Here is a 16,270-nt window from a genome sequence, read left to right on the forward strand (position 1 = left end):
TCTTGTGGCTATAAATACTTGTGCCTTGTTTCCCAGGTTACACTATCAACATCTATGTAGAGATGTTCCACAGTGAGAAGCAGTTTGATGAACTGGAGATCTTTGATGGTATGCTTTTCTTTGTTTGTTACATCCAAGCCTAATCACATATGCATCACCAAGCTCTTTCTCACACACACATACATATACATGTACATGTACTTGCGGCATGTTTGTTTTTGAAAACAGTTAATAAGATACACCAACACTTATTTATAGAGTTTTGAATTCACCCCCAGGATGTATAAGTAAACTACAGAGATCTGTTTTTAATTAGTTTAGTTCTTTTTATTTACATTGGATAATAATAATACATTATGATAAAGCTACAACATATTGGTAAATGTACCTGTCATTTGTAAATGTTTTATATAGACCATTTAATCAGTATATATATAGTATAAATGTATCTATACTTTCACACTACAAAAACAAACATAAAATGAATTGAATGAATTAAATAAATGTGTGTGTGGTGCTGAAAGACACACAGCGGGAGTAGCAGCTATTTCTAATTATCTTCTCATTATTATATTCATATTCCTGTTGACTGTGATAAACTGTAATGTTTAAACTGTCGTGTCGGTTGTTTTTCAAGGAAAGAACAGATAATAGCTTCTTTGCAATGCATGGTATAGACGTACATTGAGCACAGGTGCTCCATTCTAACCACGTGAACCAGTCTGAATACATGTGCAATAGGTAATTTGAGGGTTACTTAGCAACTTAATGACACTGTCACCCTCATGTGCTTCATATCTCTGAAACAATAAGGCAAATCCTGACTGCATTATATTGTTCACCTCCATCTCCTGCAGAACAATCTTCATCTCACGGATTGCAAGTAATCTTTGCTGCGGCCACAAAAATACAAAGTTTCCTTATGTATAAAGATGCTGCATGGAGATCCACACACGTAAAAAACAGACAGTTTCTGTCTGCTCTGATTAAGTTTACCGATTTGTTTGATCAGGTTCCTCGGGACAAAGCCCTTTGCTTGTTGCTCTAAGTGGCAACCACTCATCTCAGCTGAACTTCACTTCTAAAACAAACCAGCTCTATCTACGATGGTCCACTGACCACGCAACCAACAAGAGAGGATTCAAGATACGATACTCAGGTACATCCCATATCTGTCTTTTTTGTCTGCCGTTTTCTTTTTTTGCCATCTGACAGTATCAGTAGAATCAAACATCCACTACTTCACATATCTGTGTATTTGTTTGGCTGTCACTTCCATTCTTTGTGTGTGTTTTGATAATACTCCTCATGATTTGATGTGCATTACTTGTACGTCAAAAGCCCACACTATGAGTTCTCAAGGCAAAGGTTTTCATGTCAGGAGGGCTGTCAACTCTCTGATTCGCTCAATTGCGCCTTTTACACACTATACATGAACATTTATGTCTTGCTTTGTTGAAAAATCTTTGACTACTTTTAGCTGAACAGTTTTTTTTCTACTAACATGAATAATCATGCATAATGCCTTTGTCCTGTAAAATAATGCATTTGGAGTGTAGGTGGTTGAGCAGAGACAATTTAGAATTTCAGCTGCTTAAGAGCAAAACAGACTCCACTTTGTTAATTTGTTAATCCTACCACTTGGAATATAATAATTACGGCTGCATTTCCTTACATATTTTTCATATTACTGTTGTTTTTTTCACTCTAAAACAACATTTGCACCATTGTTCTGATGTGGCTTTATTTATTCACTTTGAAAGTCTATTGATCTCTTTCTGTCTCTCTCTTTGTTTTTGTCGTCACTGTTTTTGTTGCTTGAATGCAAATGGAGAGCCATGTTGTAAATAATTATATGATTCAATAAGGGTAAGCTGCAAAAACAAAGGTGCTAGCAGCATAAAAATATTTTCTGAGCATATCTTTACTGCACACATTTTCACATAAATAGATAAAATTACTGTGAAGCTGTGAAGTGCTACAGTACTACAGGAAGTAGACAATGGTTGTTGGACAACAGGGTGGACAATAGTTTTCAGATAAAGCTGTGTATCGAGACAGCAGAGTCAATCCGTGCAGATACATTGTAGATAAAAGTCAGGGTTAATCTGCCGCAATACTTGTGCTGGGAATGTTAAGCAAAGATGATAGCTGGACTTTATCATTGCAATTTGGTCTGCATTGGTTCGCCTTGTGAAAACAGAGACAGATACAGGTTCAGCAAGGCTTAAAAAATCAGCTTAAAAAATATGTTTGCTTAGGGCTAGAGAATTGCGTCGCCTGTCAGAGGGCTCTTTAGATTTACGATGGCACAGTCCCTACACACCACAGGGTCTAATTACCATTCAGCCTGAGTGCTGGACTTGTGTCGGGATGCTTACCCTGCTCTTTGTAGATGTCTGTTTTTACTGACAACCGATTGGGTGACAAATGTCCAGGAAAATGGTTACTAATCCCTTAAAGAAAGCATAGCGGTGCTTACCTTCTGTGCTTTTAGAGGCGGTATTATATCACTGCATGCCTCTGTCTCTCCATCATAGCGATATGCCCAATGTATTTTAGTGATTCCTGTAGAAGTTGAAATCTTTATGTTTCTAGTAGGGAGGGAAGTAGTTTCAACCCTGTTCTCAATAAACCTAACACCACAATTCAGTAATAAACATCATCTGATGCTCTGATATGGAGGCCTTGATTTAAAAGGTCAACCTAAAGGAGTTTATACTATTCAATGGTAAGGAAATGAAAGGCAGGTTTCCTAACCCTTTACTGTATATAAAGGATGATCATGATAGAATAAAGTGCTATGATAACAAATGAAATAGTGGTTCAGATATGACAGATTGCTTTCAGAACATTAAAATGAAAAGGAATCTATGCAAGATACTTCTTGGAAAGCAGTATAGATGTAAATGGATTTTTCAGAGTGACTGTTTTGTCCTGTCCCAGAGCAGGAATGTCATTTCACCAATGTGATGCCAAAAGGGAGAGAAGCCAAGATTAGGTGAAGCAATGACCACATTGAACAAGGAGGGGAGAGCCAAGTGGCCTGTAGTAGTGTGTTCTGGATGGATGTTTAGTTTGTTCTTTGTGCTCTATCAATTATGGTTTTATGATCTGTCCAACAAATACAAAAAAATGCATTACTTGGAAAGCTTTCAGAATAAGACCTGAGTTTTTTTGTTATAAAACAGAATACCTGAGTAGTGCATTGTAAATTATTCTGGCTTTTTGTGATTGAAATTTCAATATTTGTAAATCCTTGTTTGACATTGTCATTTTCAGAAAGAACAGAGATGGTCAATTTGTTATTCAAATAATAAAGCAGGGTGGTACATTGGTTTATTGTACCAGAGAAACACCTTTAATTTCATTTTTCTTTCTCTGTGTCTCCAGCTGCGTACTGTAGTGTCAATGATCCTCCAAATAATGGGGGCGTTGTCAACCGAACCAAACTCCGTCCAGGCAGCAGACTGCAGTTCTATTGTAACCGTGGTTACCGCCTAATAGGTTTAAGCAATGCCACCTGCAGGCTTGACTCCAACGGGCTTTTCCAGTGGGATACACCTACGCCTTTTTGCCAAGGTAAAATTTAAAGTACATTTTTCATCATGTCTGAGAATGGTGATGAAAAAAGTTTGAAAGAAGTAAAAGAGGATTCCTTCTCTCATTGTGATGTTGCAGCTGTCTCGTGTGGAATACCTCTGATACCAGGAAATGGCAGTTTTCATGCTTACCACTATACTGTTGGAAGCCAGGTCACCTACCAGTGTAATCACGGTTATCACCTTGATCCTGGTGCTCAGTTGACAGCGGTGTGTTTGGAAGATGGCAGCTGGAGTAATGCTGCCTCTGTCCCCAGATGTCTACGTAGGTTTCTGATTTAAATACATGCTTCTGTTTTTAAATTGTTTTTTTTTGTGATATTGAAAGCATTACAAAGAGCATAAAAACAGTAAAGTTTCCATGTGTTTACTTTGTTTTATATCAGAAGAAACAAGCAATTTCAAATTGTATTCTAATCACATATGCTGATAGACTTGATTAGTTATTAAAACTAACATTATTCACCTTATTTTTTATTTGATTGTAATATAATTAAAATGTGTTTTCCAGCGATCCACTGTCCCAGCATTGAGGGTATCTTGTCAGATCACATGACCTACCGCCCAGTCTCTGGTAGGCTGGCAGAATTTGGTTCTGTGGTGATGCTGGAATGCTCAACAGGGTACTACCTGGGTTTGGGTCATCGAACTCTCCGATGCCTTGCCAATGGGACCTGGGAGGGGTCAGATGACCCAGCTGCCTGCAAGAGTAAGTGTTGATACACACATGGGACACCATTATTGCGTCTTGGGTAAAAGAAATAACAGCTGCTACTGTCAGATTTATTTTGCTCAATGTCATCTGACCTCTTAACCTCTGAACAAGATAATAAAACTCCACTCTAACAGTGTGTTTTGTGCGCTTCACCTCTCTCAGCATTAGGAATGACACTCAATCTTATTCTTGAGTCTGAACACGCACAGAACCTGAACACAATCCTATATCTAGGATTTTACTCTATTTTGAGAGATTTCTTTTAAACCATGTTGATACATATGTACAATACATGCCCGCGTATATTCACATGATTCACATGGTATGCTTCTTTACACCACACAAATCATTTTCTATTTCTTAAGAATCAAACAATTTCATGGGTGGGAAGAGAAGCTATAAACCAAGGGATGAAAAGTAAGCCTTATATACAAACTTACACCTACATGAGCAGCAAAAGAGACTATCAAAAGAATAAAACTGCATCACAACCTGTCATGAATTAGTTATCAAAACAGCATTCCCACATTGGCACAAGTAATACATCTGTAAAAGTTAGAGCAACTTACACTATGACAGCTGCCTCCTTTTGTGCCAAAGAAGGCTGTGCTTCTTACTTGGACTCTGTGGAAGCATGGCTGTGCATAATTCTGGCTGCCATGGTCTAGCATTTCTGATACTTAAAATGGGACAGCCTGAGAGGGTGCTGCTTTCTGTGTGTGTGAGTGTGTGTGCAAGTGTTTACCCATTTCCTTTACTACTTTTTTTAGTAATGAGTTAGCAGGGTTATGTATGTTTCCAAATGCCTTAGGATATTAGCTGCACTGCACGCTGTCTTGGGACTGTGGTAACTGTCTAACCAGAATGCAGTCTGTACTTCCTAAATGTGGGGTATATGTCGACAGTGGTGAAAGACTGTCATTTCAAATAGTGTTACTCTGCAATGTGTCTTTGCTGCTTATTTCATAAAGAGATGTTGAGAGAGAACATTGTGACTTTGAAAACTTTCCAATAGGCTACAGAATTTCTTGGTGTTGCATAATATATGACATGCCAATGAACAAGTGAAATGTGTACACTCGAGACTTGTAAATGATTAAAAATTTAAATATTTTTACTCTAGGCCAGTGTTTAAAAACTTAAAGAAGTTCCATCATCCAGTATTTGGACAGACTTGCAATGTAACACAACTGTCTGTTTAAAAAACTGTGTTTCCAAAGACAAATTAGACATGAATTGTTCTGAAAACAACATCTTAAACGTTGAAATTCAATAACACATTCTTGTAGTGTTTTGATATGAAAAAATTGCGACCTAACTCAGTTTAATATCCAGATTTTGAAACATAAGAAACAGAAGTAGCGGTCTCTTCAAATATTCAGTTTTCAGTGTTGTGTCTTTACACTAACAACAGGTTTAATTTGTTTCTATTTAGTCATCTCCTGTGGGGAACTTCCTTCTCCTCCCTTTGGTACCAAACTGGGGACACTGGCCACATTCGGAGCAACTGCAATCTTTATGTGTAACCATGGTTACACGCTGGTTGGGTCACACGTAAGGGAGTGTGGTGCTAATGGGCTGTGGAGTGGTGCAGAGACCAGATGTCTAGGTAAGGTCCATTAAATGTGATAGCATATACATTGTGCTGTGGTCTGCACCTGCTGACATTAAGAAGGACGGGCACATTTTTTAGGAATGAAATGCAGTAACTGTCAAATCAAAGGCGTCAAGTATTAACTGTCTTTTATATTTGTATTATTTTCTTCTTTTTGCATTTCTGCATTTTATCATTTCCTAAGGCAGACACTGTGAAAATGTTTTCCATAAGGCAGTGGTATCAATCTGCACACCTAGAAAGGGTTAAGCTGTGCATAAGCCTTGTCTTATAAGGACTCCATTTTCAATGGAATCCAGTGTGGGTTTCTGCAATAGTAATATAGCCTTGGTGTTACATGTATGATTAGGAAGCCTCATGCAAGAGGTACATTTCAGGTGAATGTATATATGTATAAATCACCATTCATCATGATTCCTTAGAGATTAACCTCATTGCAAAATACATTAAACGTAGTTTCTTATGTGGTGCAATGGCAGATATATATATTACATTTGTTAATACAAACTGTGTATGCAATAAATTAGGATTAGGATTAGGATTGGGAATTTGCACATAGGAATGTTTTCAAGGGTGGGATAAAAATAATCTAAAAGTAGCTTGACCTAAAGTGACCAGCCTTAAAATAGTGTGATTGTAGTTAAGTTATATTTGTATCATACAGAACCACCTAGCATTTAGCATACCATGGTGTTGATATTGATGTCATCAGTCATAATTTGCCTTAGACGAAATCTGACACACATTTGCTGCTGTAAACAGTTTTTAGTATTCATGATAAAAAACCTTATTTATACCTGGTTTAGTAAGAGATCTGGAATAATGATTTTAAGTAGAAGTTAAGCAAAATAAGCAATAATCTAGATGATGGATTTTGCAGAATTAATGAAAATACAAAAATGTGTATAAAAATCATTTTAAGAAAGATTGAAATGCCATCAAAATCAAAACCCTCAGTACCTCAGTCATTGACTTAATGAGGCACAGATGGAGGAAGGCATTGACTGCAGCAGCTGCAAAAGTATTGAATTCAATTCAGTGATTCTCCATATCTCAAGTCTGGAGGTGTCCTCCTATATATGCCCTGAAGTTTCACAAAATTGTACTTTGCAAGACCCTTTGTGCTTTGATAATTACTGCATGGTCAGGGCTGAAGTATTTGAGTATTGATTTGCAGATGTACTGATGACTTTGCCAGACATTGAAGAGTTTGTGTTTTGAAGCAGCTGTAACTGCTGGAGCAGTTAAAATAATAATAATAATAATCATTCTCATCTTCATCATTTCTGCCATTTCGCCTCTCCTAGCTGGCCACTGTGATTCTCCCGATCCCATCGTCAATGGCCACATAAGCGGAGATGGATCAAGTTACCGCGACACGGTGGTGTACCAGTGCATGTTAGGGTATCGTCTAATCGGCACATCAGTTAGAATCTGCCAGCAAGACCATCGGTGGTCTGGAACACCTCCTGTCTGTGTCCGTAAGTACTTTATTACTAAAGATATTCCTACATCGAGTAAATTACGGACACACTGACAAACATTTATTCTTTAAATTGTCCTTCTAATAACTAGTCTTCTCATCACACTTCTCCAAATTCTTTCTGCTTCCTCAGCTATCACTTGTGGTCACCCAGGTAACCCAGCTAATGGGCGGACTAATGGCAGCGAGTTCAACCTCAATGATGTAGTCAACTTCACCTGCAACAGGGGTTACATCCTCAGCGGAAATGCACGAGCTCAGTGCCGACTCAATGGACAGTGGAGCAGCCCCCTACCTGCCTGCAAAGGTCATAACCACTGTTATTAAGACAGATACCTTTTTCTCCTGCTTCTTCACAGTTGCTTTCACTTTCAAGTAATTTGATTGACACAACATACTGATGTTGCCATCTCCATAGATTACCGCTGTTGGCAAATTATAATCAAGGCCACACTGATGAAAATTGTTGTATAAAAATAGATTTTTCTTTTAACCAGTCATTTCAGGGTGTATTTGCTTCCAGTGACGTTATATGTGAACTAAATAATTTTTGCTGCCAGCAATTGTACTGAATAATACTCATAAACACACAGCCTTACCAGTGAGCTGGATGCAGCCATCATCACTATGGTGTGTGTGTGTGTGTGTGTCAAATAAAAAAAAAACACGGTCATACATGCACACACACAGCTGGGTGCATGTCCAGAGACACATTCTTACCCTCTGCTAACCAAGTGTAGTCGTTGCTCTACAAACCTTTCCAGACCTCTGGTAGTGTAATTGTTATGATATACTGAAAAATACACACAGGCATTTTGCACAGTCATGAGAGCAGATCGATGCAACATGGTTACTCACATGGGTTTCCCATTAAAGGGACTCATCCTTCCTCGCTTGCTTGTTGCCTGCTTGGTTTCTCTATTCCATCATTTTCCCTCTCTTTCTTTCTCTCTGTCTCTCTCTCTCCCCCTCTCCCACCCCACACACACACAGCAGTAGCTGTCAATTATGGAACTTTCTTTGTTCCCATAGGGTGTCATCACTCTCACACACACACACAGACACACACGGCTATGTCCCCCATGGACCTGAATTTGAGTGAATGTCAGTCTCCCCTGTGACATGTGGAAAATCAAACTCCTCTCCTTTTGGATTGGCATCCACCCAGAGACAAGAGAGATAAAGTGGAGGGGACCAGAGGAGAGAGAAGAGAACTCCAGAAAATAGAGCAGGGTGTGACAAAAAAGCAGCTTAGAAAAGACCAGAACAGAGCTACAAGGACAATCTGAATTTGCAACACTTTGATTCAGGGTTTAGTAGAAACCACAGTCCCTTCCTTTTGTCTTGGGTGTTCTGGAAAAGGTTCACCTCTATAATGTTCAAAGCTGTTGTTTTGATTACACACTCACAGTCAAGGTACATGTGTGTGGTGCATTGTATACAATACATTTTGTCCTGCTTTCATCACAAACATGGGCTGCATCTGTCTCTACTTGACACTGATGTGTTTGTAGAGCAGTTGTAGGTTTGGTGTAGCCTCCTCCTACTGTTTTAATGAAAAGAGAGAAAAAAAGTGAACAGATTAATTTCATTGCCTCTGTAATAATAATATTATGGCATCACTGCCAGCAGCAGTGCTTCTCCTAATGGCATTACCTTACCATGTATACTGCTGTCACAGTTTCCTTATCTTCATGCAGCATTGCTCTCCCATTGTCTTACTTCCTCTTTGAATATAACTGGAATGTTTCTTCCAGTTGACTTTTTATAACATAGACCATTTTTCACTGAGAGTAACAGCAGCTCTCTCTACACACAACAAACTATGGTTAAGTATCAACATGTAATTTTAGTTTAGATCTTACTGTCCTAAAGGACCAAAAGAGTTTGGTGTTTAATGGGTTCTAATGGGTTCTTGTCTTCTCCTGTGCAGTGGTGAACTGTTCAGACCCTGGCCATGTGGAGAATGGTGTGCGCCAATCTGGCCTGCATTACCCAGAAGTCTTCAGCTATGGAGTAACTGTGGCAATTCACTGCAAACGTGGCTTCTACCTTCTGGGCTCTGCAGTCTTCACATGCCAGCATGATGGACTGTGGGACCGACCAACACCTCGCTGCTTAGGTATGGATGGACCAAAGAGACGGCGACAATGCAGGTTTAGAGGACACATAAGACAGCATGGAAAGAAAACCATTCATAGACCTATGATGAAAATGTTCATCCTGTTGTGAACGTGTACCTTCTTGGATTTCTGAAAAAAAAATGTGTCTACAAAAAAAAGACAGTAGGTGGATTTCTATTACGTTTTCTTTGTATTTGTCAGGAAAAACCATTTGAGGAGTAAATTGGCTGGAAGAGCCACTAGAGGAACATGAGGAGCGAATGAGAAACTGAGAATGGAAGAGGGTCCGAGAGAAATAAATTGGCAGGGAATTAATCATAAAAAGGACAAGAGTGTGAAAGAAAAAACCTTAAAGGTTTGAGCATGTTTGTGTGTGTGTGTGTGGGTGTACAGCAGAAAAAAAGTGAGCACGTGTCTCTTAAGGCAATAGGTGTTCTTGCTAGAGAGCTACCATGGATGATAGAAACATAGAGATTAAACAATAGAGCGATAGAGAGAAGGAGGCTGATTCATAGATGAAGAGAAAAACACAAAGAGGCAAACAGAAACACAGAAAGAAGGCAGAGTAACAGAGAGGTGAAGATGAGGAATCAGACATGGGGGAAGAAAGGGGCAGACACTGGTGAGACACTTGCGTCTGCGCATTGAACATTATATTCAAGAAACAAGGTGTTATCGGAAAATTGGGGGGAGAGGGGTGATGACTGAGGGGCAAGGAGAGGATGGAGTAATGCAATTTGGGGGTAAGGGGAGATATGGGAGGACAAGTCATTTGGCAGAAATAGAAAATCGAGAGCAGTTATATATCTGTGTCCTCCAGAAACCTGTGCTCCGTAAAACATAGATTTCTCCGACACTGACGAGAAAAGAGTAGGGGATTTTTTCATAGCCCCAGTTTTCTCCTAGTTCAGTTGAATCAGTTGTTTGGGCAGATCAATTAAACTTAGCAAATGTAAGCTTTAGCCACATTTATGTTTCCTGCCATACAGTCTTAGACTACAATTATATATGGCACACATCTAATTGGTAAATCCTCATAACAACAATATTAGCAATTATTTGTTGTATAGCACACACATCATTCTTCCTGTCTGATGCCAAACTGTTTATTTCTTACTCAAATAAAAACAACAAAAACTTAATCCTCACCTTTTCTCTTGTGACCCTCCGGCTGCACCAATCTGGAATCTATAAGACATTATCTATAGATATCTATAGATTCCAGATGGTATACACCATCTGCCACCTGTAGTTGGATCCAAATACACACATATACACACATATACATGGTTGTTGTATACACACACATTGAAACCCTTTTTTTCTGTTCCAATCTCTTATTAGCTATTTCCTGCGGTGACCCGGGAGTTCCCCCTAATGCTGCAGTATCTGGAACCCACAGCTGGACCTATGGATCAGTACTGCAGTACTCGTGTCTGCCTGGTGGGGTGCTGGTGGGTAATGCCAGTCGAAACTGTCAGGAGGACGGCACATGGAGTGGAGCACCACCCTACTGCACAGGTTAAGAAGTGACAATAATTAATTTACATAGTTATATCTAAATACAGTCATACACTAGCTGTGCAAGATGCATATTGATGGTCTGTTTAATACATAAATACAATTATACTATTGAAAATTAACTCAATGACAATGAAATCTGTACAAGGTAAATTACAATACATTCTTTTAAAATTCAGTTTTATAGCTATATCTGCAGATTGTACAGATTACCTGTAAAGGTTTGGATACAGTGCAAATAAAATCTACAACATAATGTTTTTTAGCTAAGCATAAAAATGGTTCATATGTCATGAATTGTATCCAGTATAACAGGTGTGAACATGCCACACAGGCAAGGCTAGAAAGGTATATATGATTGACAGGGAAGGTGTGTGTGTGTGTGTGTGTGTGTGTGTGTTAGAAATGCTTAGAGCAGGATTTGCTTTTCACTTGAGATCAGTGGGTGTGAAACACTGTGTTGAGGTAATACCTGTGGAAGACTGGGCTACTCTGCTACTATGTACGTATGTATGCAGCAGTGTTTCTGCTGCATACTGCCGGCATCAAGAGAAAGAAAACATGTTAACATTTTTCAAGATTTTCCTGTAGAATATTCCTGTAGTTTTCTTGCCTCTAGCTTAGCACCAGCATTACATTAAATAACAATTACAGTTACAATTTCTCTAAAAAAAGCGAGTAATACTATAATATTAGTATTATTACTTATTACTATAATATTATTATTACTTGTATTCTATAAGTATTCATGTATTATGTTACCTGGCAGTGTGTGAGAAATAAGGAGAAGTAAGGGGGTGGAGGAGACCCGGTTTACTACTCAGGTTGTAAGTACTGCTCTACAGTCGGCTTACACAGGTCCCACAACACTACAACTGATCATTTCCAAACTCAGCATCAACTGTCTCAACAGCTCAAATGCAATAAGCTTACTCTGCTGGCCTCAAAACAGAACGCTCAGCAGGGGCAGAATCCATCCTGCAGCTGAAGACCTCATTGAGATGCAAGACGTTACATTTGGAGCTGTACCCAGTTAAACTCACAAATCCCTACCGATAGAATTTAAGCTGCTAAAATTGTGACACGCTTACTGCTTTTAGTGCTAGAACAATTTGGTATAGCCTAAATGCAAAGTACAGTTCTACAAACTTTGCGTGTGTATGCCTGTGTGCGACTGTACAATTGAGAACTGGAAAACTGTGCCTTTGCAATTTCTGGAATGCAAATACTTATTTTTAGATGATGTTGTTGACCTTTAGCCTGGATACCAATGAGAAACGAGTAGCTGCATTTACTTCAGGATTTGCTGTGTAAATGTGTCTCAACAATTTAGGACTACATGGGGGTCCTCAATTGTTTCAGTGCTGTGCACCTGCCAGCTGTTGTTGCATTTGGTACATTAACTTTATGTCTGCTTCCCCTCTGTAGGTGTAAGTGCTGGAATCTGTGGGGACCCAGGGATCCCTCCTCATGGTGCTCGTCTTGGAGGAGAGGAATTTAAAACCAAGAGCCTTCTACGATTTAGCTGTGAGCCAGGATATAATCTGATTGGCTCAGCTGAGAGGACCTGCCTTCACAATGGCACTTGGAGTGGCACACAGCCTGTATGTCAAGGTGAGAAGCAAGCTGGCTGACCATTTGAATGACCCAGGCTTTTATCTGAAAAGATGACTCCTAAAATACTATCAGAAAGAAACTTAGACTGCAGCTTACACTTCAAAAAGCATATAGACAGGACCATGTTTATTTTTTGTCGCCTTTGGTCTAGTATTGAAAGCTGAAGTGATTTCTCCTTAAGTCAAAATAGATATTTATGGGCTGTTCTGCACTGTATTCTATTTATAAGGACCCTTTATCGACCCTGTTTATAATAAAAGACTGATGCTTGCTTTGTACGAGGGACCTGGATGTGACAACACAGCATCTGCTGAACTATCTGTTTTCAAACATCATATATTTTGATGGCAAGTCATCCCTGTCTTATTTGAGGTTTTACCTTTGGGTCCCAACCTAGATTCTATAAAACACTGCAGTAAAAAATAAACATTGCTATAAAATGAGCCAATGCCAATTTTGTATAAAGCCACAGTGCATTTGTGGCATGTGGACTTAATTATTCAGCATTTTATGTGAGAATAAATCTGTTCAGCCCAAGGTTGAACAGCTTAGCCTCTTCTGTAGAGAATACAGTAGCATCAGGCCACTTGGCACTCTGCTTGTAGTAAGCAATCTAATCCATTATCAAGCACAGTTTAAAGCACATTATATAGATTGTTTGCTGTCCATTGTACATTATGTATATTTAGTAAGGGAAGACTGAGCATCTCTTTTATCTGTGTAGACTGAGACGGGTGCCACATTACAGTTAATTATTTATACTATATAAGATTAAATAAAGCTTTATTTTATTTCTGATAATCCTTTTGATAAATTGACAGCCAAACATTTATTCAATTGCAATATAACAATTGTAACTTATGGTATCTTTCAAGATATTGTGTTTACATTAGAAAATGTACATATTAATAACAGCACATTTAAAAACAACATATTTTATGTTATGTAAATGTTTGTGAGCAGTTTGTAGAAAAATAAGCACCTACAGCACTGAGCTAATATAGTGCATCCATGCTATGAAAAAAGGGATTTGAGTGTGAATATTATAACACAGCTGGCCAATACTGCGGTACATTCCAGTTCTAAATCTGACTTCTATTTTGAGTCTTGGTTTGTGTCCCTACTGAAAAAAAACAAACATCAACAACACACACACACACCTTCAATGTGTGTGTGTCAATGTCTATGTTTGTGTAATGCTAATTATTTATATCTGTCTACAGCTGTTTTTCATTAAGCTAATAGTGGTTAAAAGCTGATTCAGACAGGGTGAGACATCCATCACTGAGACACAAGCACAAATCCATACGCACTTCCAGACACATGTACACACAAAGAATCTGTTGCTTTAAACACATAGACTAACACTCACAAAGGAAACAAGTAAATGCAGAATACACACACACACTCACTCTCCCTTGCCCTCTCTTTCTCTCTCACACATACACACACTTGGACAGAGCTTTTAAGGGTTCCAGCTAATGAAACCCGTCAATAGGTGTTTGACTGTTAAAGACTGTCAGACGCTGTGATCTTATTAGTGAAATGTGCTGTGGTTCTTGTCAGTTTTGTTAATGTGCTGTGCCAGCAAACTGAAGATCAATGGATGAGTAGTTTAGAACACAGTCCTTTCCTGTTTGGGTCATGTGAATTCCTCTGATGGTTCTGTATCGTAATCTGCCAGGCAAGTAGTGCCTTTTAAAAAAAACAGCAACCCGTATTAATAGATGCTGCAATGTCAAGCATGCAGCCAATCCGGCATTATAAATATGTATTCTCTGTGCTCTCATTGCTGAGACTTTGCTCTCCCCAGGATAACTCAGGAAGGACATTGTCCACAAGTCCTGACTGATAATCAGCTTCACAATCTTGTTGCATCACCAATGCTTCTCTTATTTGTATTTATCTATTTATTTGGTTTTTTTTTGCCTCCCAAACACAGCCTGTCTTACAGAATTGGAAGAACCAGGCGGTATCTGGCTCTGTGCTTTGCTCAGTGGCACTTTGGCAGTTATAGTACGTGTTGCCAGATGTCTTTCCAGCCTCTATCGTACAACGGGAGTACTGTACATCTGCCACTCGGTGCTGGGAGTCGGTCCAACAACCTTTAGTCATTAATCAGCTTCGCTACCTCAAGGACATATTTTATGTTATTTCCAGCTGACTCCAGTGATAATCTCATTATTGCAGCCCACAGCTGATCAGCCCTTAGTGACGGGAAGACAGGATTGCTCACACTGATATTATCGTCATGGTTAATCAACATTGATTGGTATTTCCTCACTGCTCAGCTGTATCCTGTGGTAACCCTGGCACCCCAGCACACGGCAGAATCGTCTTCAGTGATGGCATCACCTTTGGCAGTTCAGTGGCTTATTCATGCTGGGAAGGCTTCAAAACATCTGGCCTGACCACCAGACACTGCACAACAAATGGGACATGGACAGGACAACCCCCAGACTGTACTGGTAAGATGGTTTATTACTGTATTGTAGTTCTAACATCACATTTCGTCACCATTGTTATGGTTAATTTGCAAAGATTGAGCAAGCTTCATTACAGATGTGAAAAACATCATCAGTGGTTGTAAATACACAGAACACAGAACAGAAGAGCTGTGCAGGTTCAGGACTGAACAAGGTTAAATTGGTGTCTCTGACTTCATCCTATAGTTTAACAGAGGCTGACAGATGTTTGGGGGTAGGGGGGCGAATGTGGGAGGAAGATATGAAACAAAGATGTGCTTTAAGGCAGTCTCAGAAAGTTGAGTAGGAGGCAGAGAAAAGTAAAGACACTGCTTTTTAGACTGTATTAGAAAGCACAGTTATACTTGTATGGTATAGTAGAACCATAGTTAAACCATAATTAGAGTAAAAAAATAGATTTAACAGCAACCCTGCTTTACAAAGCAAGCATGCTGGAGGAGCTGCATTTATGACTTTAAATCTTCTATTACCTCTTATAGTGATCAGTTGTGGAGACCCAGGGCCAATAGCTAATGGGATTTATCTGGGAAGTGAGTTCAACTTCAACCACACAGTGACCTACCGTTGTAACCCTGGACACTTGATGGAACCCCCTGGACTGGCACGCAGCCTCCTACGCTGCACTAAAGATGGAACTTGGAACCAAACCAAACCCAGCTGTAAAGGTACAACACTTTAAAAAAAATGCCTCTTGACATTTTGCATGTTATCTTTTAGAAAGTTTGCTAAAAACTGACTGCAGACATGAATGCACAGCTCAGTATGTGAGAAATAAAGTGTCTGTAAATAGATTGGATTGTTTTCAGAACTCAGCTATTATCAGACAATATTATACTCTTAGTATATTTTCAAAGTCAGTCAGTCAGCTTTATTGTCAAATCTGCTATATGTGCTGGACATACAGAGAATCGAAATTGCGTTACTCTTCACTCCGCAACATATAACATATAACTAAAAACTAAAGATAAATATAAAGTGTAAAAAATGTACCTACAATGAGGCACACACAAAATACAAGGCACAAAATGAAGGCACAATGCAGTAAGAGTGCAAAAGATGTATAGTGCAAGACAGCGCAGTTGGCATAATGTAAACAGGAATGGTTTAA

At 39.0% G+C, this 16,270-nt stretch overlaps 1 protein-coding gene across 1 annotated transcript in view; it reads left to right on the top strand.

Moving 5' to 3' along the window:
* LOC114433624 (CUB and sushi domain-containing protein 1-like) overlaps window positions 1–16,270 on the top strand; it is a 219,612-nt gene that overhangs the window by 187,715 nt on the left and 15,627 nt on the right. Inside the window, exons 50-62 of the mRNA XM_028402269.1 lie at window positions 37–108; window positions 1,013–1,159; window positions 3,394–3,582; window positions 3,682–3,867; window positions 4,114–4,311; window positions 5,753–5,926; window positions 7,240–7,413; window positions 7,549–7,722; window positions 9,349–9,537; window positions 10,883–11,059; window positions 12,488–12,673; window positions 14,968–15,144; window positions 15,642–15,827. Of these exons, the coding sequence (XP_028258070.1) occupies window positions 37–108; window positions 1,013–1,159; window positions 3,394–3,582; window positions 3,682–3,867; window positions 4,114–4,311; window positions 5,753–5,926; window positions 7,240–7,413; window positions 7,549–7,722; window positions 9,349–9,537; window positions 10,883–11,059; window positions 12,488–12,673; window positions 14,968–15,144; window positions 15,642–15,827 (2,229 nt within the window). The remainder of the gene's footprint in view (window positions 1–36; window positions 109–1,012; window positions 1,160–3,393; window positions 3,583–3,681; window positions 3,868–4,113; window positions 4,312–5,752; window positions 5,927–7,239; window positions 7,414–7,548; window positions 7,723–9,348; window positions 9,538–10,882; window positions 11,060–12,487; window positions 12,674–14,967; window positions 15,145–15,641; window positions 15,828–16,270) is intronic.

The sequence above is a fragment of the Parambassis ranga genome, chromosome 3 (genome assembly GCF_900634625.1).
Source record: "Parambassis ranga chromosome 3, fParRan2.1, whole genome shotgun sequence".
Lineage (NCBI taxonomy): Eukaryota > Metazoa > Chordata > Actinopteri > Ambassidae > Parambassis > Parambassis ranga.